Consider the following 24,952-nt stretch of genomic DNA (forward strand, 5'->3'; position numbering starts at 1 on the left):
CACTGGAAGAACTGATGCTGAAGTTCCAATACTTTGGCTATCTGATGCGAAGAGCCAATTCATTGGGAAAGACCCTGATGCGGGGAAAGACTGAAGGTAAAAGGAGAAAAGGGCAGCAAAGAATGAGATGGTAACACCACCAACTCAATGGACATGAATTTGAGCAAACTTCGGTAAATAGTGAAGGAGAGGGAAGCCTGGCATGCTGCAGTCCATGGGGTCGCAAAGTGTTGGGCATGCCTGAGCAACTGAAAAACACCACGTTGGTAAGTAGTGGGGACTGAGCAAACCCCAGCTTCAGCAGAAGAGTTATGTGGTGGCTGCGTGTAAGATGTGTCAGAGAGGAGAAGCCTGGAGATAAGGGTCCTCGTCAGGAGACTGCTCTGAGGAAGATTCGGGAACCCAGGCAGTTGGAAGCTGTCTAGTCTGCCTCAGGATTCCCACAGCCCTTTTCCTGTATCTCTCATGCACACTTACCAATTTTTAACCTTATGTAGGTTTTTTAGTGTAAAAGTAGATTTAGTTCATTATTAATGAAAATGAGACAGTATAGAAACATAAAGTAAACAGTTCCTTGTAGTCCCACCACCCAGAGATAACTTCTTTTAACATTGTGGGTCTGTCCTTTCAGATTGCTTTATACATACATCACACTATATGGGCTTTTTTTTTTTTCTTCCAGATATGAACATACTTTAAAGCCTACTTTTTCTAATTACCTTGTAATGAACATCTTTTCTTGTTAAGCAGTATTTCTAGATTTTTGTTGTTGTTTTAGTTGACTTTTGGTTTTGCTTTCCTAGTTTTTAAAATTGTGGTTAACATATACATAACATGAAATGTACCGTCCCTGACAGTATATTTGTATCATTGTGCAACCATTAATATTATTTAGTTGCAGAACATTTCATAATCCCAAAAGGAAACCCTGCAACCACTAAGCAGTCATTCCCCTGTCTCTCCCCAGCCCCCAGGAACCATTGATTTGCTTCCTATCTCTAGAGATTTATCTCTTTGAGAAATTTCATGTAGATGGAATCATACAATATGTGGCCTTTTGTGTCTGGCTTCTTTTATCCAACATAGTATTTTCAAAGTTCATCATATCTGGATTATCCTTGTCTTTTTTTTTTTTTTAACAAAAGATGCTCAGGAACAAAAAGCAGTGAAATGAAACCTCTCCTCGAGAATACCACTTCTTCCCCCTACTTCCCTACCTGTTAATAACTTTGGATGCAGCCATTGGACCTTTTAGATGAATGGAGGTTGATAGGAACCATCAAGCAATGACTTTTTTCAACAACATATTCTGCTGTCTCTCTCCTCCCATCACCTGACATGAATGTGGCAAGACGCCTTAGCTTTTCTAGTCACTTTCAGGATTTAAAAAAGTGTTAGTTACGTCCAACTCTTTGCGGCCCCATAGACTGTAACCCACCAGGCTCCTCTGTCCATGGAATTCTCCAGGCAAGAATGCTGGAGGGGATAGCCATTCCCTTCTCCAGGGGATCTTCCCAGCCCAAGGATCAAACCCAGGTCTTTTACACTGCAGCGGATTCTTTACTATCTAAGCCACCAGGGAAGCCCTTCAGGATTTAGGACAGGCTCATTTTCAGGTGTTAAAATATTCCATGTAAATGAAAACTTCTGTTTAGGCTACACAACCTGACCTACAGGCCAGCCTTTCTGCTCCTTCCCACCTCCAATTCCCTGTACTCACCCAGCCTGATCCAAGGATGCTTTTGCAAGTTCCTTAGAAATCCACCTTCTGTGTTCTGCCACTCCAGCCCATCTTGATGCAGTAGGGGAGCTGAACGCACTATTCCACTGGATTGTTGCCTAACTTCAGAGGGCTACCTTCAGTTCCTGCTTTGGACGCTGTGTCCCTGACACCCCTCTGGTCCTCTTGGGTAGAGTCCTATCAAGATGTCCACGGGAGTCCATAAACTATAGACTATAGTCCATAACTATTGCCATATTTGTGATCATCTCACATCCTTCCAGAGGCCTTTCTAGATTTGGGGAAATTCCCATATCGAGTCCACCCCCATGCAAGATGGCAGCCTTCCTTGCAGCCAGGATACAGCTGTGTTATCTGTCTCTGCTGATTTTTAATCAGGTGGAGCTGGGATCTTGGAAGCTGGGGAGGAGAGGATGTCCGTGTGGTGCGGTGGCATCAGCAATGCTTTTACTGGAACAGCACCAGGGTCCAGTCCATGTTCCTGACCGTAAATGTTTGATACCTGGCGCTCTCACCCACCTGGAATTCAGCATCCTTTAAAAATGTATACTCTGCTTAAACTATTGAGTTTAATTTTCACTAAGATCTTTGACTGATGCCATACCCCTGCCTAGCTTGGTGGTTAAGGGCAGGTTGCTCCCACCAATGTTCTCTGTCCTCTCCTGGCCATCTCCCATGTCCCAGTCAGCCTGGGCATCTGGCATGGGTTTCTCTAGCCTTCTTTCTCACAGGCTATCAGGAGTAGTAGCTACTAGACCAGCTTGACCATCTGTTGCTGCTGCTGCTGCTGATGCTGCTGCTAAGTTGCTTCAGTCGTGTCCGACTCTGTGCGACCCCATAGATGGCAGCCCATCAAGTCTCCCCATCCCTGGGATTCTCCAGGCAAGAACACTGGAGTGGGTTGCCATTTCCTTCTCCAATGCATGAAAGTGAAAAGTGAAAGTGAAGTCGCTCAGTCATGTCCACCTCTTAGCAACCCCATGGACTGCGGCCCACCAGGTCCTCCATCCATGGGATTTTCCAGGCAAGAGTACTGGAGTGGGGTGCCATTGCCTTCTGTTAGCATATTCCAAATAGATAGTCTGACATCTCTCTTTAGAAAATGTGAGCATTTACTATCTTTATCTTTGACTTTAGGGCATCTGCCAAATTCTGGGACCACAGGAAAAGTCCCATTCCACACCTTGTCACATACATATTTTCTCTATATATTATGTAAGTGGGATCATCATCTGTTTATCATTTGGTAACCTTTTTTATTGTTACATTGCAGGCAACTTTCCATGTTATTGAAAATAGTATACCTTCATCCATTAAAAAAAAATCAGCCGTATTGTTGAAAGAACTATTTACAAACAGTAAAAAGCACCCATTTTAAAAGCACACTTGGAACCATCACCACAATAAAGATTTAGAATATTGCCAGAAGTTCCCTTATATTCCTTTGCAGTCAGTCCTTCCCAGTTTCCATTTAACTTCATCCTTTTCAATAGCTGTAGGACAATCCCATAATACAGAAGTTCCTTAATTTATTTACCTAGTCTCCTATTGATAGACATTTGCATTGCTTTCAATTTATTATTTTATTGATTTCTTATCAACACATATTTGTGGAGCACCTACTATGTGTGCTAGGTGTGGTGATATTATATAAATTCAAGAAACTTCTATATGTGTCTATGCATCTGTTATTCCCCTAAAACATATCTTCTAACAGTTGAATTGCGGGGTAAAAGAGTGCACATTAAAATAATTTTGATAAATATATTGTCAAATCACGTTTCAGCAAATTTCCAACAATTTTCACCTCTATCAACAATGGCTCAGACCATAAAGAATCTGACTGTAATGTGGGAGACCTAGGTTCAATCTCAGGGCTGGGAAGATGCCCTGGAGAAGGAAATGGCAACCCACTCCAGTATTCTTGCCTGGAGAATTCCATGGACAGAGGGGACAGAGGAGCCTGACGGGCTACAGTCTGTGGGGTCACAAAGAGTTAGACACAACTGAGTAACTAACACACACATATATATCTCAGTTATGTGCGTGAATGGCCATTTTCTCATGCACTCATCAGTACTCAGTTCAGTTCAGTCTCTCAGTCATGTCCAACTCTTTGCGACCCCATGAATTGCAGCACGCCAGGCCTCCCTGTCCATCACCAACTCCCGGAGTTCACTCAGACTCACGTCCATCCAGTCAGTGATGCCATCCAGCCATCTCATCCTCTGTCGTCCCCTTCTCCTCCTGCCTCCAATCCCTCCCAGTGTCAGAGTCTTTTCCAATGAGTCAACTCTTGGCATGAGGTAGCCAAAGTACTGGAGTTTCAGCTTTAGCATCATTCCTTCCAAAGAAATCCCAGGGCTGATCTCCTTCAGAATGGACTGGTTGGATCTCCTTGCAGTCCAAGGGACTCTCAAGAGTCTTCTCCAGCACCACAGTTCAAAAGCATCAATTCTTTGGCACTCAGCCTTCTTCACAGTCCAGCTCTCACATCCATACATGACCACATGAAAAACCATAGCCTTGACTAGACGGACCTTTGTTGGCAAAGTAATGTCTCTGCTTTTGAATCAGTACTAGGTATTATAAATCATTCCTAGTCCATTAGGAGAAAAAATGGTTTGAATTTACGTGTCTTTGCTTACTGATAATGTGGATCCACTTTGCATCTGTGACTTTTATTTGGTTTCTGGAAATCACTGCCCCAGGAGCCAAACTCCCTTGACTTCACTCAGAGTGAGGTCATGACCGGATTCTCTCCACTGAACTGGAAGGACATCCTGTCCTATTAGAAGTGGGACAAAGGTCACCCTTCAATTCCTGATGGCTCCCTGCGTCCCCTTGAACAGCCACTTCGGATGAAGCCCCTCCAGGTTGGGGTTGATCCTAGTCTCTTCCATGTTTGGACCTGCCCCTGCAGGTACCCCTGAGTAGGTCCATGTCATTTACACTTCTAAGAGTGTGGGTGGAAACATAGCAGGCTTAACTTAGATATAGTTCCTGGTCAACCAGATAAAAATCATTAGTAAAGGATAAGAATTTTAGCAAAGTCGCTCTCTTTCTAACAAAGTATATACAAAGAACTAACTCATTTGAAAAGAACCTGATGCTGGGAAAGATTGAAGGCAGGAGGAGAAGGGGATGACAGAGGATGAGATGGTTTAATGGCATCACTGACTCAATGGCCATGAGTTTGAACAAGCTCCTGGAGTTGGTGATGGACAAGGACGCCTGGCATGCTGCAGTCCTTGGGGTTGCAAAGAGTTGGACATGACTTAGCACCTGAACAGACAAACAAAAATATCAATGTGTGAGGCTTCCCTGGTGGTTCAGATGGTAAAGAATCTACCAGCAGTGCAGAAGACCCAGGTTTGAGCCCTGGGTCAGGAAGATTCCCTGGAGAAGGGAATGGCAACCCACTCCAGTATATCAATATATAAGTTAGTGCCTAAAATATGACTGGAAACTATTAGAAGGTGACACCAGAATTTCCTGTAATCCCCCCTCCACTGTGGTGCTCTTCCATCCTCATTCCCAGGGAAGTCAGATCTCCTTGGATAGATCACAACTCATAACTCCTGGAATTGGACAGGAACCCAGGAACTGGTTATGTGGCTGATTTAGTTGGGAGGGTTAGGGTTTATGGCACAAGGAAGAAAACAGAATCCTCAGGGCATTAACTGTTCTGAAACAACTCATAGAAATACTGTAACAGGGTAGTTCCTAAGTCAACTAAGTCTTTCCTTGTGGTGCAAGGATATTTATTGCTATTTTTGGTTTCACCCTTCTCCTCTATTTTCTCTCCAGTGCTCCATGGGGGCAAGGGTATAATTAAGCAAGTATTTGGACTTATCTGGTCCACAGACACCCTCAGCAGCTTGCAAATAATTAAGACGTTCCCTTAAAAGGGAACTTTCAAAGCAATCTTGTTTTAACTATTAAAATATAAGATATATAGTCTTTAGCCCAGTCATCTCACTTCTGGGAATCTATCCCATACAAATAAAAATACTATAATGAAATGTATGCAAGATCCTTATTGCAGTATTTTTCACAGGGCCCAAAAACTCTGAAACTGCCTGTCAATAGGGATGTTCGTGTGTGCTAAGTCGCTTCAGTCGTGTCTAGCTCTTTGTCACCCTATGGACTATATAGCCTGCCAAGGCTCCTCTGTCCATGAGATTCTCTAGCCAAGAATAGTGGAGTGGGTTGTTATGCCCACCTCCTGGGGGTCTTCCCGACCCAGGGATTGAACCCACGTCTCCTGTATGTATATTAAGGGAGGGCAACAGTGAGGCAGGTGAAGTGGGCAAATGAAGGGGAAGTGGGCAGAAAAGAATACACATGCCACTAAAGACATGAATTTTATGATAAGCAATTTATATAGTTATGTATTATACATGTGTATGTGTGTGTATATATATGTATATGAATTAAGAAATTAGAAAAGTATAGATCTTTCTCTATTGACAAGAAAGGATTTCCATTCTATATTGCTAAGTGATAAAAGCAAATTACAGAGTTGGTTTTATTTTGTTAAACACAAACCCCCCCAAAATTAGCTTATATCTGTGAGTACACGCTTACATAATTCTGGGCAAGGATTTCCACACCTGGGTGTTAACATAGGACCTCAGGGGAGACATGGAGGGTTACAATGGAGGCTGGAGAGAGGTTATCTTTAATATACATATATACAAAGATGTATACGAAAATATACGTCTTTGCTACATCTGGCCAGTCCCTTAAGGTGGATTGTAAATTTGATTAGAAACACAAGACTAGATGCCAAGATTGATTCTAAATTAGGTCATGTGGTTACGTATAACAGTACAGGCTCACCTTATCAGCAAGTGACTAAAAGACCAAAAGCCGTTCATTTACAAGCCAGATATTGGCCATGAATGCTGCTGCTAAGTCACTTCAGTCGTGTCCAACTCTGTGCGACCCCATAGACGGCAGCCCACTAGGCTCCTCTGTCCCTGGGATTCTCCTGGCAAGAATACTGGAGTGGGTTGCCATTTCCTTCTCCAATGCATGAAACTGAAAAGTGAAAGTGAAGTCGCTCAGTCCTGCCGGACTCTTAGCGACCCCATGGACTGCAGCCTACCAGGCTCCTCTGTCCATGGGATTTTCCAGGCAAGAGTACTGGAGTGGGGTGCCATTGCCTTCTCCATGGCCATGAATAGTGAGAAGAAAATCAGAATAGCAGGTCAGAGGCTCCTAAATGGGCAACTCAGGACTTGGGCTTCTATTGAAGAACTGTGCACAAAAAGAAACACCTATAAAAGAAAGGTGAAATAATAAAACCTTTGTATCATGGTGAAGCATTTTTGAAACAACATGTTTAGTATAAATTTCGGAAAATTTAAATAAAATTGTGCTTCATTTAAAAATATATACATATGTGTCTTTGTATTATTTTATGTGTTACAGTGGACATTTATCTATAATGTATCAGTGATCTGTTACCACAGTAATACCACATAACAACCATTCCCAAAACTTGGTGGGCTTAGAGAAACAAACCTTTCCTAACAGATGGCTGAAGGAAGAAGACTGTACCTGCCAGTGTGAGTGATATTTATAAGGAAGTTTACAGCTTTCAAAACACTCCTTTGTAATGTTTTGTTCTTCTCACCTCTCTGAATTTTAATTTCTATCTGTGCATCTGTCTTATCACTAGCCCACGAGTTTTCTGAGTGTCTCTTTTATCTTGATAACCCCAGTCTTTGGTATACTTCTAGAGGACACCAGGTGCTAATAAATGGCTAAAGAATTATTTTGGAAAAACAAAATTTTTATGTAGGTCATGGGTCTGTGGCTCTGCAGTTTAGGCTGGGCACAGCTGTGTGACTCTTCTAGACTTGACTGAACTCACGTGTCTGGGGTGGGCAGGTGCAGGCGGCTATTGGCCGTCCTTGGCCGGGGTGATGGGCGTGCTGGCTGTCATGGAAACGTGTGAGCGAGAGGGCAAGCCCAGTCACAGGAGTGCTTTCTTGTTTGCTGATGCGGTCATCAGGGTTCTACAGAGAAGCAGGAGCAACAGGATATATATGTGTGCATGAATGTGTTTCTCTGTGTGTGTGTGTGAATAAAGAGATTTATTATAAGGAACTGGCTCACAGGATTATGGAAGCTGAGAAGTCCAGACCCAGTAAAGCCAATAGGATAATTTTGAGCCTGAGTCTGAAAACAGAAGGCTGATGCCCCAACTCACAGTCAGTGAGGCAGAGAGAGAATTCTTTCTTACTAGCTTTTTATTCTCTTCACGCCATCTACAAATTGAATGAGGCCCACCCACACTGGCGAGGGCAGCCTCCTTTACTCAGTCTACCAATTCAGATTTTAATCTCATCTAAAAATATCCTTTTAGACACACCGAGACACACTGTTTAACCAGATAGCCCCTTGTGTGTCCAGTTGACATATAAAACTAATCATCACAGTTTCAATCTATGTTGACAAAGCAAGTCACGTGGCCAGCCCCAGCGACAGGTGAGGGGGTAATAAGAAGCTATGTGACTGTCCTTGTCCATCTGGGCTGCTGCCGCAGAATGCCATAGGCTGGGGGCCTTCTTACAGTTCTGGAACCTGGCAAGTCCAGGGTCAAGGTGCTGGCAGACCTGGTGTCTGGTGAAGACTCCCCTCCTGGTTTGCAGTAGGCGGTGTTCAGGTTGTATTCTCAGATGGCTAAGAAGTCATCACGCTTGTGTTTCTTGTTATTAGGGTGCTAATCCCGTTTGTGAGGATTCCTTCCCTGTGACTTAATTACTTTCCAAGGGCATTACCTCCCAATACCACCAACATATGAGTTTTGAGGGACCCATTCAGTCTGTAAGAACAACAAAAGAGGCATTAATACAGGGAGAGTGAGAATGGGGTCATTTTTGCATCTTACCATGGATATACAAAAAAGTACTACAAAAGTATTGAAGAAAGAGGATTCCCCCCCCCCCCATTTATCAAAGAATAGTCATTTGTCTGGTGCCATGTAGAATTCAATAGCAAAATTAATCATATCCAAGTTCTTAAATCTTTTAGTTAACACCATGTACAGCCAAAGATTTCTTCAGAGACTTGCAAAGTCTTACTCTTAAGATTTGCTTGACTGGAACGGGGAGGGGGGACGATAAGGGTCAGCCACTGCAGCCTTCGCTCATTGTTGTCAGTTCTCTAAATCGTAGATACTTGAGTTCCCCAGGATTCCGCAGAATTCTGGAGGGAAAATGATCTCAGGCAGCGGGTGAGGAATCCCTGCTATGGGACATCTTTTTCTGCCCAGACTAGCCAGGGGCAAGGAACCACTGGATCCTTTGTTCCATCAGGGACAACTTAGGGAAGTGGTCATTAGGGAAAAAAAAATTTTGGGGGGGAGCAAGGGAAGGATTAGAATGATGGTCCTCTTGATTTTCTTCTCAGAACATGAGAGTAATTTCAGATCTAGTTTAGTGTGATCTTGTTTTGTGTGTCCCCTGCTTCATGATATTGGTAATAGTTGAGTGGCTGCATTATTTGGTAAGTGGAGAAGAGCAAAAGGTAGAAAGTAAGAGGGGTCCACAGAAGACTGGGCCACATCTAGAAAAGAGAGCCGCCATGGGCTCCCTGCCTGCTTGTTTAACTGCTAAGGACTGTGCGGTGGAGTGGAGAGCAGAGTGAGAGAATGCTCGCAGACATGATTGATTTTCTTCATTTTCACTCCTTGTTAACAGAGCAAGGTACAAATGGGTCAAGGTAACAGCAAGGTTGACCTTGTGTTGCTGTACACAAACCTTTGTTTTTTACAGCAAGAAACAGCCTCCTTCTGGGGGTGTGGAACATCGTATCTGTGAAAGGTGCCTGTGCTCAGCGGCTTCTCCCTAGGAGTAGGTTCTGCAGCGTGCTTGAGGATGTCAAAACTGAACCCCACACATACGCTTTCTAAATAAAAGAGCCCTGAGGTTTGCTAAGAGCACATCTTTTATCTCTCCTGCCAACCAGTTACCAACACTTTGAAGACCCGGGAAACTTCCTTCAGCAGAGCCTCAGAACCATCTCAGAAGTGTCCAGACCTGGTCTGGCAGACAAGTGGTTATACACCAGACAGCTCCTTCCTGCTTCTTGCTTGCTAAGAGAACTGAGGTTCCTTTATGGTAACAATATGCCCAGGTCCTAAAGGATGAATCACGACTGGTCTAGGATCTCATATCGCCCCTTACTCCCTTGGCCAGCTGTGTATTGTCCTTGGTTCTTTTGCAGCCATATGACCTAGCTATGCCCAAGAGACATTAGATGTTGACTAGAGGCCTTGGAAAGATAATACCAGCTAAATAAAAGACCAAACTTCGTGAGGAGAAAGCCTTTGATTGTTTCTTTTTGGTAGGAGCTAGTGTGAGGATGTGCAAGCCGGAGCTGCAGCAGCCATTCTGCAACCACAAGGCAACAGATATGAATAATGTATCACTGGAGGAATGAGGGAATGCCAAGATACAAAGGGCTTGAATCCTTGGTGATATCTTTGAGCCTCTGCCTCCAGGCCTCTTGCTATGTAAGATAATTAAAAGTCTTTACTGCCTAAGTCACTGTTAGTCAGATATTTTGTTACTTGCAAATAAAATTATTCCTAACTAATATAGCATGTCATCTTCAGCCTGGCCAGGATAGGTTTTGCTATTTCACCATACTAGCTTTGTGTGCAAAATACACAGGGATAAAAATCCCTTCTATAAATTACCTCAAGCCGACTTTCTGGTACAGAAGATCAGAGTGTGATCTGTGGATCAGCAAATCATTATTCTCTGGAGTTTTTTCAAAATATAAATTCTCAAGTTCCCATCCCAGACATACTAAATTAGAAACTTTGTGGGTAGGGCTATCAATTTGTATTTACATAAACCTTCATGGCAATTCTGGTGCAATGGAAAGTTTAAGAAGCACTGATATTGAGGGTCAAGTGCAGTGGCCGCATGTCAGAAACAGCTGGGGAACTTGAAGATTCTCAAACTCCACCTGCACAGTTCTGATTCAGCATTTCTGCAGTGTAGCCTGTGAATTTATATGTCCCAAAAGGCCCCCAGGTGCTTTGCAGTAAAAGCAGGTTTGGCAACCAATGGAACGCAGATGAAAGCAGATCATGTACGCCACGGGGCTGTCACTAGAATAAGAGATGAGGAGGAGACTTAGTCGCCCCTGGGGACAGGTGAGCCAAATTACGGATTTTCTCACCTGGTAGGTAAGGGAACTGACTACTTGTTTTTAGAAGCCTTTTTCAGCTCTAAGATTCCTGGGATGCCAACTTGAACTTGGCAGGTTTGGCTGGAACAAGCCAATATGGCTTTGGCAAATTACATAGACAGACTCATGAGCAACAAGTGGAATGGACTGGAATTTCCTAAAGTGTAAAAAACAGCCTTCCTCCCCACTGCTGCCAGACCAAATAAATCCAAAACAGGTTTCCTCTTCTGCTTTCCCAGGTTATGAGACAGCAGGTTTGCACTGCAGATGTTCATTTATAGAGTGCTAGACTACACCTGCTTCGTGCTAGGCTTGTGCTTTGGGCGTTATTTCATTTGGAAAATATTATTTTAAAAAAGCATCATTTTAAGGGATCTTGAACTGTGTTACTTGTTAAGGTTCTAAATCGCTGAAGCAGCCTACTCACTGTCCATCCAAATAGGATTTTAACCCTCTATCCTGCCTAATCTTTGCCTGTACTGGAGATGCCAGTCGTTTCTTCCCCATCCCCACATCTCCTTCCAGGAACTTGCCATCCCGTTTCCAAGGAGCCTGCTCCCCTCTCAACCCCTCCTGAGTGAATGTTTAAATCCGTAACACTGTGAAAAATAAACAACCACCACAAAACCCCTCACTGATCGACTTTGGAAGATTATTTTGAAAACCAATAAATAAAGGAGGGGAAGTTAAGCATGTATCCTTCCTTTTCTATATGAACTGTACCTTAAGCTAATCTAATAGTTGACGAGGGGGAGTGTGTCTTCATAGAAGCTGAGAAATGAAGACAGAAAGATGAAATCATATGATCTTTTTGCAAGCCCTAATGAATTAATGGGATCTAGGAACCCATCAATGGCTGTTATGTCACAAAAGAAAGAAAAGACATTCTGTGTCTCTGAATGGAAGTCATGATACCGCTTACGAAAGTGAAAAAAAAAAAAAAAAAAACAACTGAAGGTGATCTTATTAAAGCTTATAGACTAATATTTATAGGAAATACAGAGGGCAGAGGAACATGTTAAATGAAACCAAAGAGAGATAATCACCATAATCTAGACTATGGGAAACTTCATGAGACAAATGACCCAGTTGTTCCAACAAATTGCATGGGAAAAAATCCAATACTGTAAAGCAATCATCCTTTAATTAAAAATAAATAAATTTTTAAAAATTGCATGGAAAGAAGTGAGATGGAGGGGGAAGCCTACAGATTAATTAAGAATTATATGAACCAATCATAATGTGTGGGCCTTGTTTGACTCCTGATTCAACAAACCTTAAAAAATGATAGGAAAAATAAGGAAATGTGAATAATTCCTGGATATTTCATAATATTAAGAAAATACTGTTGATTTAATAGTTGATGATAGTTTTGTGGTTGCATCTTTTAAAGGAAGCCCTTATCCTTATGCTTAGGGTTACATATTGAAACATTTACAGATGAATAAAATGACACCCCAAATTTCTTGCAAAATAATCATGAGGAGTGAGAAGGGGCAGTCTACAGAGAGAACTAGACAGTCCCTGTGCTGTTAACTGTTGAAGCTGGGTGAAAGATAACTAGAAATTCACTCTACAGATCTCTACAGCTCTATATATTTGAAATCTTTCTTTCTAAAATGTCTTAAAATTTTTAAATCATTTTTATTTCTATTTTTTAAATGTCTTATATGGGTCATATTAGTATAGTAGTTCATGTTTATTATGTATAAATATAGATTTGTCAAGTTTTACTTGTTCATCATTGCTAAGGATACACAAACATTGGGGGGGGGGTTGTGTATTTTACACCTGCATGCCCAACTGTACTGGAAGGTCCGTGGAAGCAAAGATCTTCCTAGTATATTCTCCAGAGAGTTAATATCTTGAATAGCATGCAAAGGGCTCACCTGCAAATACAGCTTGTTAAAACACCATTCCAGAAGGTAGGGTTGCCCACCTGGACTCCTGTTTGTGGACACCTCCATCCTGACTTCATTGTCAGTGGAGGATGGACAGTCCACATGACCAGGTCTACCACTGGGAGGAGTTGGTTTGCTTGAGGCTTTGTAGAAAGAACTGAAAAGATTGAGACTGACTCAATCTGTGCTATGGGATGGAGAACTTGATATATTTACTGTGCAATTAATACTATAAATGCTACAGGAGAGTTCTCATGTTTAAGTTCAGGCCCTCCTTATGAAGGTATAAAGTAAGGTGAAACCCCCAGGAAGGTGTGGCTGCAAAACATCTGTCCAGATTCTCCTTGCTGTTGTCTCTGACTCTTGCTCCCATGCTTTGTTTTGCCCCCCAAAACACCTGGTGTGAAAACAGTGGTCTCTGTATTAAAGCTCTTCTGGCTTTATTTATTTATCCTTTTCTTTGGCTGCAGTGGGTCTTTTTCTCGGCGTATGAACTCTTCATTGTGGCACGCAGGATCTAGTTCTCTGGCCAGAGATTGAACCTGGGGCCCCTGCATTGAGAGTGCAGAGTCTTAACTACCAGACCACCAGGGAAATGCCAAAGTTCTTCTGATTTTATGAAGCTCTCCATCTTTCTCATTTCCAGTTGCTCAAAGTTCAGATTTCCCAAGATTTCCTCAATTTCCTTTACCTTGAGTTCTGACTTTTCTTAGTTACACAGAACGTGAAAGCACTTCCCTGCTTTGCAAATTTACCATCAATCCTCTAATATTTTTCACTCCAGGAGCACCTTTTCCTTTGGCACCATGTGACAATTCTGTCCCTTTGTTCCTTGAGAGGTGAGTTTCAGGATTGCATGGCTAAGTCATTCAGTCAGGTCCGACTTTTTGCGACCCCATGGCGTGTAGCCTGCCAGGCCCCTCTGTCTGTGGAATTCTCCAGGCAAGAATTCTGGAGTGGGTTGCCGTGCCCTCCTCCAGGGGATAGTCCTGAACCAGGGATCGAACCGCATCTCTCTCTCACATCTCCTGCATTGGCAAGTGGGTTCTTTATCACTCGTGCCACCTGGAAAGAGCTTCAGGATTGGGAAAGGATATTCATCCTGGATTGATGTCTTGTAGGAAAACCAGTTTGCAATTGGAATGTAACTTATGAAAGGATCAGCCCTTTGAGTAACTTCCCTTTTAAGTAGTGCAAAACCGCCCCAAACCTGGGTCTGTCTCCTCGTCTGTGTACATTCTGTTACTCTTTCCCAGACTTCAAGGTGGTACTATAGTATCTGTTTGTAGAAAAGTATATTCTATTTACCTAATCCAGATTTTAAGAGGAAATCTTACACTCAGACATCCAAATGCTTTGGAATGTGCTCAGATTCAACAGACTGTGCAGTTTAAATTTATAAAACAATAGCTCTGTTGATAAAAGCCAACAGTAGATGCCAGGCACTATTCCAAGGGTTTTACATGCATTAACTCATTTAGTTAGTTCTATTATTATTCCCATATTTTATGGGTGGAAAAAATGAGGACAAAGTTTATTATTAGAGACATAGCACAACGTATGGGAGAACACACAGATAAAGCTTATTTATTTGAGGCAGAAATATACATCAGGAGAGGAGTATGGGTATCTTGAATGAGGGCTGCAGTAAGAGGTGATTTAAGTCCCATAGCAAGCAGGGGTCCCCAACTGATAGAAATGGGGCTGCGTGGCAGGAGGTGAGTGGCAGGTGAGCAAATGGGGAGCTTCCTCTGTATTTACAGTCACTCCCCATTGCTCACATTACCACCTGAGCTCTGCCTCCTGTCAGGTCAGCTGTAGCATTAGATTCTCACAGGAGCACAAACCCTAGTGTGAACTGTGCACGTGAGGGATCTAGGTCATGTGCTCCTTAGGAGAATCATCCTCAAACCATGTCCCCCACCACCCCGTGGAAAAACCATCCTCCATGAAACTGGTCCCTGGCGCCAGAAAGGTTGGGGACCGCTGTTACAAAGGACCGTCCTTCGGGTCTTTGTTTATATTTGGCCACTTATCTTCTCTTTTCACACCTGACTGGTCCTAGGACCCTCTCCAACATGTGTGCACAACTTTTTGCTAAGATGGATCCCACTGCAGAGGCCTATGGGCTGTTCACACTTATTATGGGGTGGTGTCCCCTCCCCTTTTGTCCCCCAAGGAGCCTCCCTGCACGTGTGCCGACAGGGGAGTTTTCCTTGACCTCAGGAGTAGTCTTCTTATCTCTTTACTTCAGCAGAGCTCAGTTTCCACCACTAGCTTTGTCGTTGGAGTGTCTGGGTGAGAACAAAGCTTCAATTTTACTCTTCTTGACAAATACCAGCTGACCAGCCCAGGGGCCCATCTATCTCATACCTCATGACCACAGGCAGCTTGGCTTCGAGGTGTGTGACCTCTCTCCTGGAGAGACCCAGTTGGGAAGAAGAGAGGGAGGCCTACAAGAGTAGAGAAACAGCCTACCAGAGGAGAGGGAAATCTTGAGAGAAAGAAATATGTGGGAAAGCCCTTGAGATTATTTTAGACAAACCTAATTTTTGAGATTCCTAAAGCTGAAGTATATAGAGTTACCCTTGTTTTTACTTGGCTATTTAGTAGAAAGAGCTGTGGTCCAACCTGGCTCTCTGCCATCTCTGTGTGATGCAGAAAAGTCACTTTGTCACTCTGGGCCCATTTCTTCATCTCTAAAAAAGAGAGAAATCCCGTCTGTTAGTATCTGCTGTAAGTAATGATTGGAATCTGTTCACTGTTACTTTGAAGGGAAGTCTATCTCAGAGAAAGTTCTAAGGGCTTCCATCTTTAGATGAGCTTAGGAAGACTCTGGTTTGGCTTCTGAGTGTAACAAATTCCTACTATTCAATTATTTGTTTGCAGGGTACCACATTCATATGTTTTTGTAGAACTCATGCTTGGAAATGCTGACGTCAGGCTTCAAGACAGCTGAGCCCCTCTAGACACCAGGAACACCCATGGCCCTGGTTGCATCTTTCAACATGACCAATCCACAGTAAGTAGCATTGGGATCTGCTCTCTGCGGATGCTGAGTTGGTATGTTGGGATCAGGGAAACAGCCAGTAGCTCCTTCCCCAGCCCCGTAGAGATGGAGGGGGTTCCAGGTGGTTTTGTCCTTGAGCCTGACATTAAAATAACTTGTTAAAATCTACTTTTTCTCTGAGTTGCCTCACTCATGTCATCTCATTTTTTTAATTCTAAAAGGCAGAGGAATTCTGCAATCCAAAACAGGTTGTAGGGACCTGCCTGGTGGTCCAGTGTTTAAGACTCTGTGGTTCCATTGCAGAGGACATGGGTTCAATCCCTCATCAGGGAACTAAGATCCCACATGCCACACAGTGCAATCAAAAGACAAAACAAAACTGGGATTGTAATCCCATTGCTAGTCCAGTGGAATTACTAATATCCCATTGGCCAAAACAAGTCTCTTGATTGAATACAGCATTGGAGGTGGGAAATATACTCTTCCTTTTGATGGGAAGCTGCAGAGTCACATGGCAAAGTGAGGGGTGAAGAAAGGAACCGCTGATACATGTTGTCCACCATACTGTTCTTCTTACCCAAGACCAGGGACCAGTCCCAACACCCAGACCTTTACTCCCCCTAAAGGAGGCCTTGTCTCCTTCTGCTGAGAGATGACCACGTGAGGAGAGATGGTGCCGGGCCATGGTGCTATGACCATAAGCAGGAGGGGGAAAGAGAGCCAGAAGCAGCTTATCTCACACTTCTCAGAGCCACATCCTGTTGATCTCAGAAACTCACCCCGGCCCTGCACGAATGTCCCATGGATCAGAAAGCCCCGGTTCAGCAAGCCATAGTTTCCAAAAGAAAAGAACAAATTCAGCCCAGTGTCATCTACTTTTGGGGGAACATCTGGAGGAGCCAGGATTCCCTCATGAACAACCACACTTCTGTTCCAGCTGTTGAGAAACTCAGCAGCTTCACACCCCGTGACTGTTCTGTCTGAAGATCTTGAGTCGTTTTGTAGATGTCACACCACGATGAGCACTATTATCCATGCCTTGACGGGGGGCAAAGAGCTAAGGTTTAAATAAGCCCCACAAAAGAGAACTGGGGCACTGGAAATTCCTGGGTGAATTCAGGCAGCTTAGGCCACCAACCTGTGGTGCTCAAGAAAGATCCCTCTTTTCCCTCAATTATCTGGATGATTCAAGCAAAAGAGAAGTAGGCAGATGCAGCTCTAGACTTTGTGGATCGCTGCCACTGCGTATTATTGGGTAGCTTTCAGTAACCAATAATCTTGGCAGTTGACAAAGCTTAGCATTTAGAACCGTCCAGCCCAGTGTGGGGACTTCTCAATCCAGAGCCCCTCCTGCCTTTTCCTCTTCCTCGTACCCATGTCAAGGTCATAGAGAAGGGATGGCACCTCTCTTTCACCTCGTCATGCCTCTGCTGGGGAAACGGAAGCCCCAGAATGTGGAGGCCCACAGAGGTTAGCACTGGAATCTGCACTCGAGCCCAAGGACAGTTTAACACAGACTAGGCTGTCACCGCAGCCTTACCACTGGCCTCTCAGTGGTCCCTTGGATAGTTCATTCTTACTCTTCCTCCCTGTTTGGCCAGAGGCATAAGACCCAGCCCCTCAGATTCTATGGGATGAGCTAGGCTCAAGGATTTGTTGGGGAGACCAAAGATGGCACCCCAGGAGGTGAAAGCAAAATGATCCAGCTTACCATCTCTTCACAGGGTAGCTGTTGGGATTGGGAGGAAGAGTTCTTACTTACCCAATACACCACAGGATGTGTATGTCCCCTTTCCTATTGATGTCGTTAGTGACCTCCTGTGGTCACTGGAGGTCACAGCCGCAAATTCCTCCACCAATTGCTAAATACCCTGCTGGGTTGCTTGATAACCTGTCACAGGAGGTGGCCCTGCCCCTGGTTGAGATGCTCTGTAATGATAACGGAGTTGTGGGTTATTTGCAGGGCCCTTGGTGAGTCTGACAGTAACCTAGGATGAGACGCACAACCTCTCAGACATTTGATCTAGTGACCCCCGTTTCCTACTCTCAACCTTAATAAGGGACCTGTAACAGGACCTCATTGGAAAAGACCCTGATGCTGGGAAAGATTGAGGGCAGGAGGAGAAGGGGACGACAGAGGATGAGATGGCTGGATGGCATCACCAACTCAATAGACATGGTTTTGCGTGGACTCCGGGAGTTGGTGATGGACAGGGAGGCCTGGCATGCTGTGGTTCATGGGGTCGCAAAGAGTTCGACATGATTGAGCAACTGAATTGAACTGAACAGGACCAGTTTGAGTAGGAATGGAATGGCACCCAGGATGGCAGGCCCATCCTGTCCTCATGGCCTGAAGGCTCACTCGGCCCCTCCAGATCGGCCCCCCAAGCACCAGCAGTACATCGCTCACATCACAGTTGTGAGCAAACACCTCACTTCTCTATTGTGTCCAGATGGTAGGACCATTACAAAGAAACCTGGGAGACAATTTACAAGAATATATTACTCCAACATAAAATCCGGTGACTGAGAAGCCTAAAAGTCTTAAGTCCTGGCTGGGTCTGGGTCTGTACCTGCCCCCAAAGCTCATGTTTTCAGATGTGAGCACGCTTCTGCTTTTTCCCAGCTGGTGAGGGAGATGGCACGGGCGGTGGGATGGCCCGTGGGGAGGAACGGAACCTCACCCTCCGTTGCCCTCCTCCAGCACAGCAGTGATCCCGTGCCTACTCGTCTCCTTGGGGAACGGAAACGTCGTTTTTTGCTTGGGGGATGACTCTGTCCTGTTGCCGTCCTCCCCCCTCAGGCCTGCCACAGAAAGAGGACTTTCCGAAGTTGAGATCATCTCCCAACAAGTAGACGAAGAAACCAAGAGCATTGCTCCCGTGCAGCTGGTGAACTTTGCCTATCGCGACTTGCCGCTGGCTGCTGTCGATCTCTCCACAGCGGGCTCCCAGCTCCTGTCAAATCTGGACGAAGATTACCAAAGAGAAGGGTAGGTGTGGGACTGCTGAGTAGCTAAGAAGTCTGTCGCATAAACTCCCCAGGTTTCCATGGGTACCTCCAGGGAGGCAGCCTGAGATGAGGGATGCTACATAGTCAAGAGACCAGAAGTTCACATCAGGCCACATAGCCCCTTTTCCTCAGATGTGGTTTCCTCTGAAAAAGGCCATGGGAACAGCAAACATCAGTTGCTGGTGGACAACTCATTAAGTGAATATTTGCTTGGAACTCAGGTCATTACACTATTTAAAGGCTGTTAAACTCCTTAAGGGCCCATACAACTCCCAATCTGGACACCTAAGAACTGGGAAACCCACAGGATAAATGGGTCACCCAGGGGGTCAGAGCCCATAAGGAATGGATTTAGACTGAACTTTCCTTATATTGGGCTTCCCACGTGGCTCAGTGGTAAAGAATCAGCCTGCCAAGCAGGAAACACAGGTTCGATCCCTGGGTTGGAAAGATGCCCCCGAGAAGGAAATGGCAACCCACTCTGGTATTCTTGTTTGGGAAATCCCATGGACAGGGGAGCCTGGTGGGCTACAGTTCATAGGATCACAAGAGTTGGACACAACATAGCAACTAAACAGTCCTCTCTCACCAGGGACAGGATCAGGAAGAAAGCATTCTGTGTGCAGGAGCGTGCTAAGAGCAGAAGGGAATTTAGCAGCATTCAGCCAGGAGCTTTGCAGGCCTTACCTGCTGCTTTTCTGGTGGCCTCTGATACAGGGAGTGGCCCCTGCCTACTTTTATTTAGCTGGTCAATCAGATTGGACACCTGTGTTCAATCTGGGCAGGGGAGACACAGCAGTGACACCCTCAGTTTACATGGGGGAAGCTAAAGGCCAGGAACAGGTCCTGGGGTCACAGTGGGGGTCCAACTTTCCCCTGCACCACCCTGTGGCTCTTAGATACAGACTTTTAAACATTGGCCCCGAGCTTGGGAGCCAGTTGTGGGCTATTCTCCTTCCCTGGGTGCCGCCAGTAAATATTTTGGAACATGCCGACTGCTTTGAATATAAAAACTAAGTAAGGGTTGCCAGGTTAAATTAGAAGCAAATGAGAAACCTTAGCTGCAGTTAAATTTGCAGAGCTTGGATTCCCTGCGCGTATTTACGAAGGGGCTCCTGGCCTTCCCGAGGTAAATTGCCTAATAATTGTGAAACCATACACCTTGTGCAAAAACTTCACCCCAGTGGCTTTCTCTGAAAATGTAATTTTCTCCAAGGACTGTGCTTAGAGTCAGCAGGACACTGGAAACGGATAGGCAAACGGGTTGGAAATAGTTCGGGGATGCCTCGCGGACGGCGGCGCCATCCTCCCGGGCACGGGCTGCACGCTCTGACCATAGGGTCTTCTCCGGGTCTCCAGGTCCTCGCCTCCACCAGTGACATTGGCGTTCGAGCCTTCCCTGAGCACCCGGTTCCCATGTCACTGCCCCCTGGCGGTCAAAATTGATATACAACCTGGTATCCTTCCCTCCGCGGTTCTCATGGACTCATCTCCCACCTCACCTGCGCCAGCGTTAGGTTCTTGGTTCTTAGGTTTCTGAAGGCAAGAAGAGGGAAGGATTCTAGAGGGTTCTGGTTCTGAACCACGTCCACAGTCTGCACCCTGTGGGCACATGCACTGCAGTGGTCCAGGCCATGGGGTACCACTCCTTAGCTTGAATTGGAGAAGGCAGTGTCCCCGCTTTGTCATTCCATTTACTTCTGAATCAGGCTCCTGCAAGGTTTCTTCTGAGCAGGGAGGATACAAATAGGATGCCTGCAAGGCAAAGAGGCTCTCGATTTGATTTGACTCTCCAGGTGCGCCCTGGAACGCTGCTTCTGTTGAGTAAATAGGAAGCAGCTTGGCAGAAGGGATTTGCTTCGCGGCTGGAGTTCTCCTCGGGGGGTTTCGTTGGCAGCCAGAGGGCTTCCTGGAGGAAGGAAGAGCAGGTACAGGACACCAGCCAGGGCACGGGGAAGCAAAACCAAAGCACACTGTGAGGGGGGGAGAAGCCTCTCTTCACAAGCTTCTTCTTGGCTCTTGCTGCATTTCCTGGTGTTTTCCCAAATTTTCCAACCTGGCCTTTTCTGAAACGATGCAAAACAACCTGATTTCTAGGTCTTTGAAAAGCTGTTCTGTAAGTCTTGTCAAATACTCCTCTTCCTAGTAAGTGAACTGATATATATAGGAATGAATCTTTTCAGTAGGAAGTGATGGGACCTCAGAGTCCCCAGCAAGGGGGTGCCCAGTGACCCAACCACCTTGCCATTCACTTCTTTTGAGCTCAGTGGTATTTCAGTGCTTTTAAGTTCCCCAGAATCTGAGAATGTTAGAGCTGGGGGTGGGGGGAATCTTAGGACGTATGTATTCTATATTCTAAATATTCTAACAGGATGCCAGAGTCCAGGGAGTGGAAGGAACTTGTCCAAGGTCACACAGTGACTGAGACGAGGCAAGATAGAGCCTTGGCTCCTGATCCAGGCTGGCACTACAGGCTTCTGTTTGTCACCTGTCCCTTTACAAAATCACATTGTAACTGTTGTTAGCGTACATTGCACACGTGATATCACTGCTCAGCTATGCTGTCAAAAGTGTACAGTCACTGAAATGTGGGTAAACCCCTAGGCAAAGATGGAAAAGATTCATCTCTGTCAGGCTCCTTGACTTTCCTAACAGACCTTTGTCCTTCTCACGTATCTGCCTCATGGAGCTTAAACTGCAGAGCTCTCTTTGTCTTAAACTGCAGCTCTCTCTGTCCACCCTCTTTGCTTCTATACCCAGACTGCTTGGGGCTCAGGTGGGAAAGTCAGACACCTGGGCAGACTGGCACTGTCTTAGTTTGGTGGGGGTGCCATAACAAAGGACCACAGACCAGACAGCTGAAACACAGATTTTTATTTTTTCACAGTCCTGGTACTGGGAAGTCCAAGATCCAGGGTTAGTGGCAGGTGGGGGCTCTCTCTTTGGGTTGCAGACAGCTGCTTTTTCTCTGTGCTCTCAAATGCTCATTCCTTATTCTGAATGAGTGGAGAGAGTGAGCTCCAGTCTCTTCCTCTTCTTCTAAGGGCACTAATCCCATCATGGAGGCCCCACCCTGACCTCATCTAAACCTAAGTGCCTCCCAGAAGCCCCACCTCCAAATACAGTCACAACCTGCAGTGCTGGGGGGCTGGCCAGTGCCTAGGGAGGTGAATTGGGGGGTGGGGTGGGGGAGAAGGACTCATTCGGTCTGTAACAGCATTTCCCCAGGCTCATGGTCTGCAGTCTCAGCCTGTGTCTCAGTTTTGCCTGACAGTCCTCTGTTGTCCTGGTAAGCTTTCACTCCTGGTCCCCAGATGGCCATTTCAGACTGCTCCCATTTCCCCCGAGCAGTCCCTTGCCCCCAGCAGATGACCTCATCTCCTCCTTCCCTCAGGAAATAGAAACAGTCACAGACGAACTGCATCCCACCCCCTCTGTCCCTCGCATCCTCCCTCACATCCTCCCTTCTAGGGCCCACCTTACCTCTGAGTGCTGATTTCCCTCCCCTCACGCCTTTTCATGAACTTTGCTGCATCAGTTACAACCTCTCTGACTCATCACACACTCAGGTCTCTCACATCCTCCCCCGACTCCACGTCCCATTTGCTGCTTCCATCTTCTGTCTTCCTGTTTGCAGCCAAACTTCTTAAAAGCTTCATCTACACTCACCATGCTCCCTCTGCTCCCTCCCGTTCATTCCTTAGTCTCCTGCAGTCCAGCTTCAGCCCTATCTGCATGGAAACTCTCCTCAAGATCATCAACAGCCTCCATGATACTAGGATCTTTTCGTTGTCCTCTGTCCAGCATTTGAAAACTGTCAGCCGCTCCCCCATCTTGAAACACCATTTCCTGCTGCTCTATCACACTCTACAGATTTTCTTCATACCCCTTAAAACTTGTTCTTTCTCTGCTTGGTCCTTGAATGTTGGGGTTCTTCATTTTCTGTCTTTGGCCATTTTCACTCCACTAATTCTATCCACTGGGTAAGTGCAGCAACCCCCGTGACTGAAATTAACGTTCTTCAGCTTGTAGCTTTCAAAGCCATGTCTCCAACACAGTTATCTTCCTTTCTCTCTCCCTCCCTCTCTCTCTCTCTCTCAAAAAATCCTGGCTCACATACAATTATTTCCTGGACATCTTCACAGGATCCCAGATACATGTAGAATCCTAACAAGTGTCTGTAGAATTATCTGTTCTCCTATCTCTGAGTGGACTGCATATTTGAGAAATGTTCTAGTTTCCACCCAAATCATTGCTTTAAATAGTTTTTTTGGTGGAAGCACTTAAATCCAGCCTGAGGAACCATTATCTACCCAGTCAGGACTTCTGGCCATCTCAAACCCAACAGGACCCAAAACTGAACTGTCTTCTCCCAAAAAAGAATTCTGTCTGGCCCCAGTCGGTGGCTTTAGACCTACCTGGCCATCCTCCCCAACCCGTCACCAGAGTGAGTCACATGTGCATTTGACTGCTTTACAATGGCCCTCAGCCTCCTTCCTGCCTCGACAGGAGCCAGCGGTTTCCAAGACACCTGGGTTCCATGAAGCCAGTCAGCCAGGCACAGTCGCCGTTGGAGCTGGGTCCTTCTTCCTCCCCTGCTCTGGCTCCCTCTCGTCCATTCCGCTGCCACCAACAGTGTACATGGTGGGAATGCTCGTGCCTGGTTCAGGAGCTTCAGAAACCAGAAGGCCACAGTATACCCAAGCAGGGTAGGGATGAAAAGCCTCCCCCCATCCCCAGACCCTTTATCAAGCTATCTGTGAGCCCAGACCACTCTGGTCCTATTTGCTTCTGGCTTTTGCTTCTCTTCACCCAGGTCTCTGATTCAATCCAAGGGGCTGCACTGGCACACCATGCCAACTACACCACCACCTCCACCACCATCATCATCCTTGCCCTCCCTGCGTCTTCCCCTTAGCCATGCACTTCCTCCTTCGATTGTGCTAAAACACAAATCTGTGTGCGTGTCTGCAGATGTGAACAGACATTTAGAGGAGAGGCAAGGGAACAGAGGAGCTGCCTGAGCATGTTCTGAACCCCAGCTGAGCTGCCACAATGCACCCACTGCATAAGTACCTGGAGCCAGGGCAGCTTTGAGGTTGGTCCAGACCCTCACCAATAGTGACAAGGACCAGATTCCTTCCGTCTGTCTGCTCTGCCGTCTGTCTGCTCTGCCATCAGCAGTGTTGGCTTCATCCTGATGCTGTAAGCTTCCCCTTATTTTGTGAGAGAGCTGCCATGGTTATCTGGCCACATCATCTTCATACATATCTGGCAAGAGAAAGAATGGCTACCCATCATTCTCTTTCAAGAGCAACAAAGAACTTTCCCAGAATTCTTTAGCTGCTCTCTCCTCATGTCTCATTGGCTAGAATTTGGTCACATGGTCAGGGATATGGGAATCCACAGCCCAATCAGGGCCACCCCTTGAACTGTGTCATTTCCTGAAACACACTGATGTTACCCAATGGGCCTCTAAGGAACCCAAGCCTTCATTCATAGCTTTTGATCCAGAATGAGACTTTCCTTTTTCCTTTATAGTCCTTGTTGGATTTGGAAAAGATCTAGAAACATGTCTGCCTTCTCAGACTGTTTCTTCGGTAACTTGCTTGACTTGATTATTTCACTTGGAGGCAGTTTGACTTGTGTCCACAATCCCAGTGTTTCCCTTTGTGTCTCCATGTAACCAGAGCCCGGTCTGGCCTGCTTCCCTTTGGAACATCACCCCATTAAACAGTGGGAACGTGAGATACAGAGCTGCTTCTCAGTGAGCCAACTGTCCACCTTTAGAAGAGGGACATCGGGTTTGCAGGTGTCTAACTCATGGCACAGACTGGGAGTTCTACCTTTTCTTAACCAGCTTCACTACCCTGAAGGCCTGGTTGGTTTGCAGGGTCTGGGTTAGCTAGACAGGAGGTCAGCTTCACAGAAGACAGAAAATTCAGAGAAGCTGAGAGTCTCCACCCTCAGGAGGTGCAGACCCCATAGGAAAAGTGACGGTGACAACGTATGTGGGAGGAAGGCAGTGAAAGCAAGGGCTGTCCCCCCTTTATAGAGCAGACTCTGTGGCCC

General features: G+C 45.6%; 1 protein-coding gene and 1 long non-coding RNA gene across 5 annotated transcripts in view; one reads left to right on the forward strand and one right to left on the reverse strand.

Moving 5' to 3' along the window:
• Nucleotides 1-24,952, forward strand: part of TMEM266 (transmembrane protein 266) — a 125,072-nt gene that overhangs the window by 41,482 nt on the left and 58,638 nt on the right. For 3 of the 4 annotated variants that reach the window (XM_055555960.1, XM_055555959.1, XM_055555961.1), the window contains 2 exons: nt 15,748-15,880; nt 18,672-18,860. In XM_055555960.1, coding sequence (XP_055411935.1) covers nt 15,843-15,880; nt 18,672-18,860 — 227 coding nt within the window. In that variant the 5' untranslated portion in view covers nt 15,748-15,842. Of the gene's footprint in view, nt 1-15,747; nt 15,881-18,671; nt 18,861-24,952 lie in introns of those variants that run through there. The other variant, XM_055555962.1, reaches the window with a different exon arrangement.
• LOC129634010 (uncharacterized) lies at nt 17,637-24,307 on the reverse strand. Its single transcript, XR_008705365.1, has 3 exons — nt 23,299-24,307; nt 20,383-20,789; nt 17,637-17,797 (listed from the first exon to the last, which is right to left on the reverse strand). It is a non-coding gene; the product is annotated as an uncharacterized LOC129634010 (long non-coding RNA).

Source organism: Bubalus kerabau, chromosome 19 (genome assembly GCF_029407905.1).
Source record: "Bubalus kerabau isolate K-KA32 ecotype Philippines breed swamp buffalo chromosome 19, PCC_UOA_SB_1v2, whole genome shotgun sequence".
NCBI lineage: Eukaryota > Metazoa > Chordata > Mammalia > Artiodactyla > Bovidae > Bubalus > Bubalus kerabau.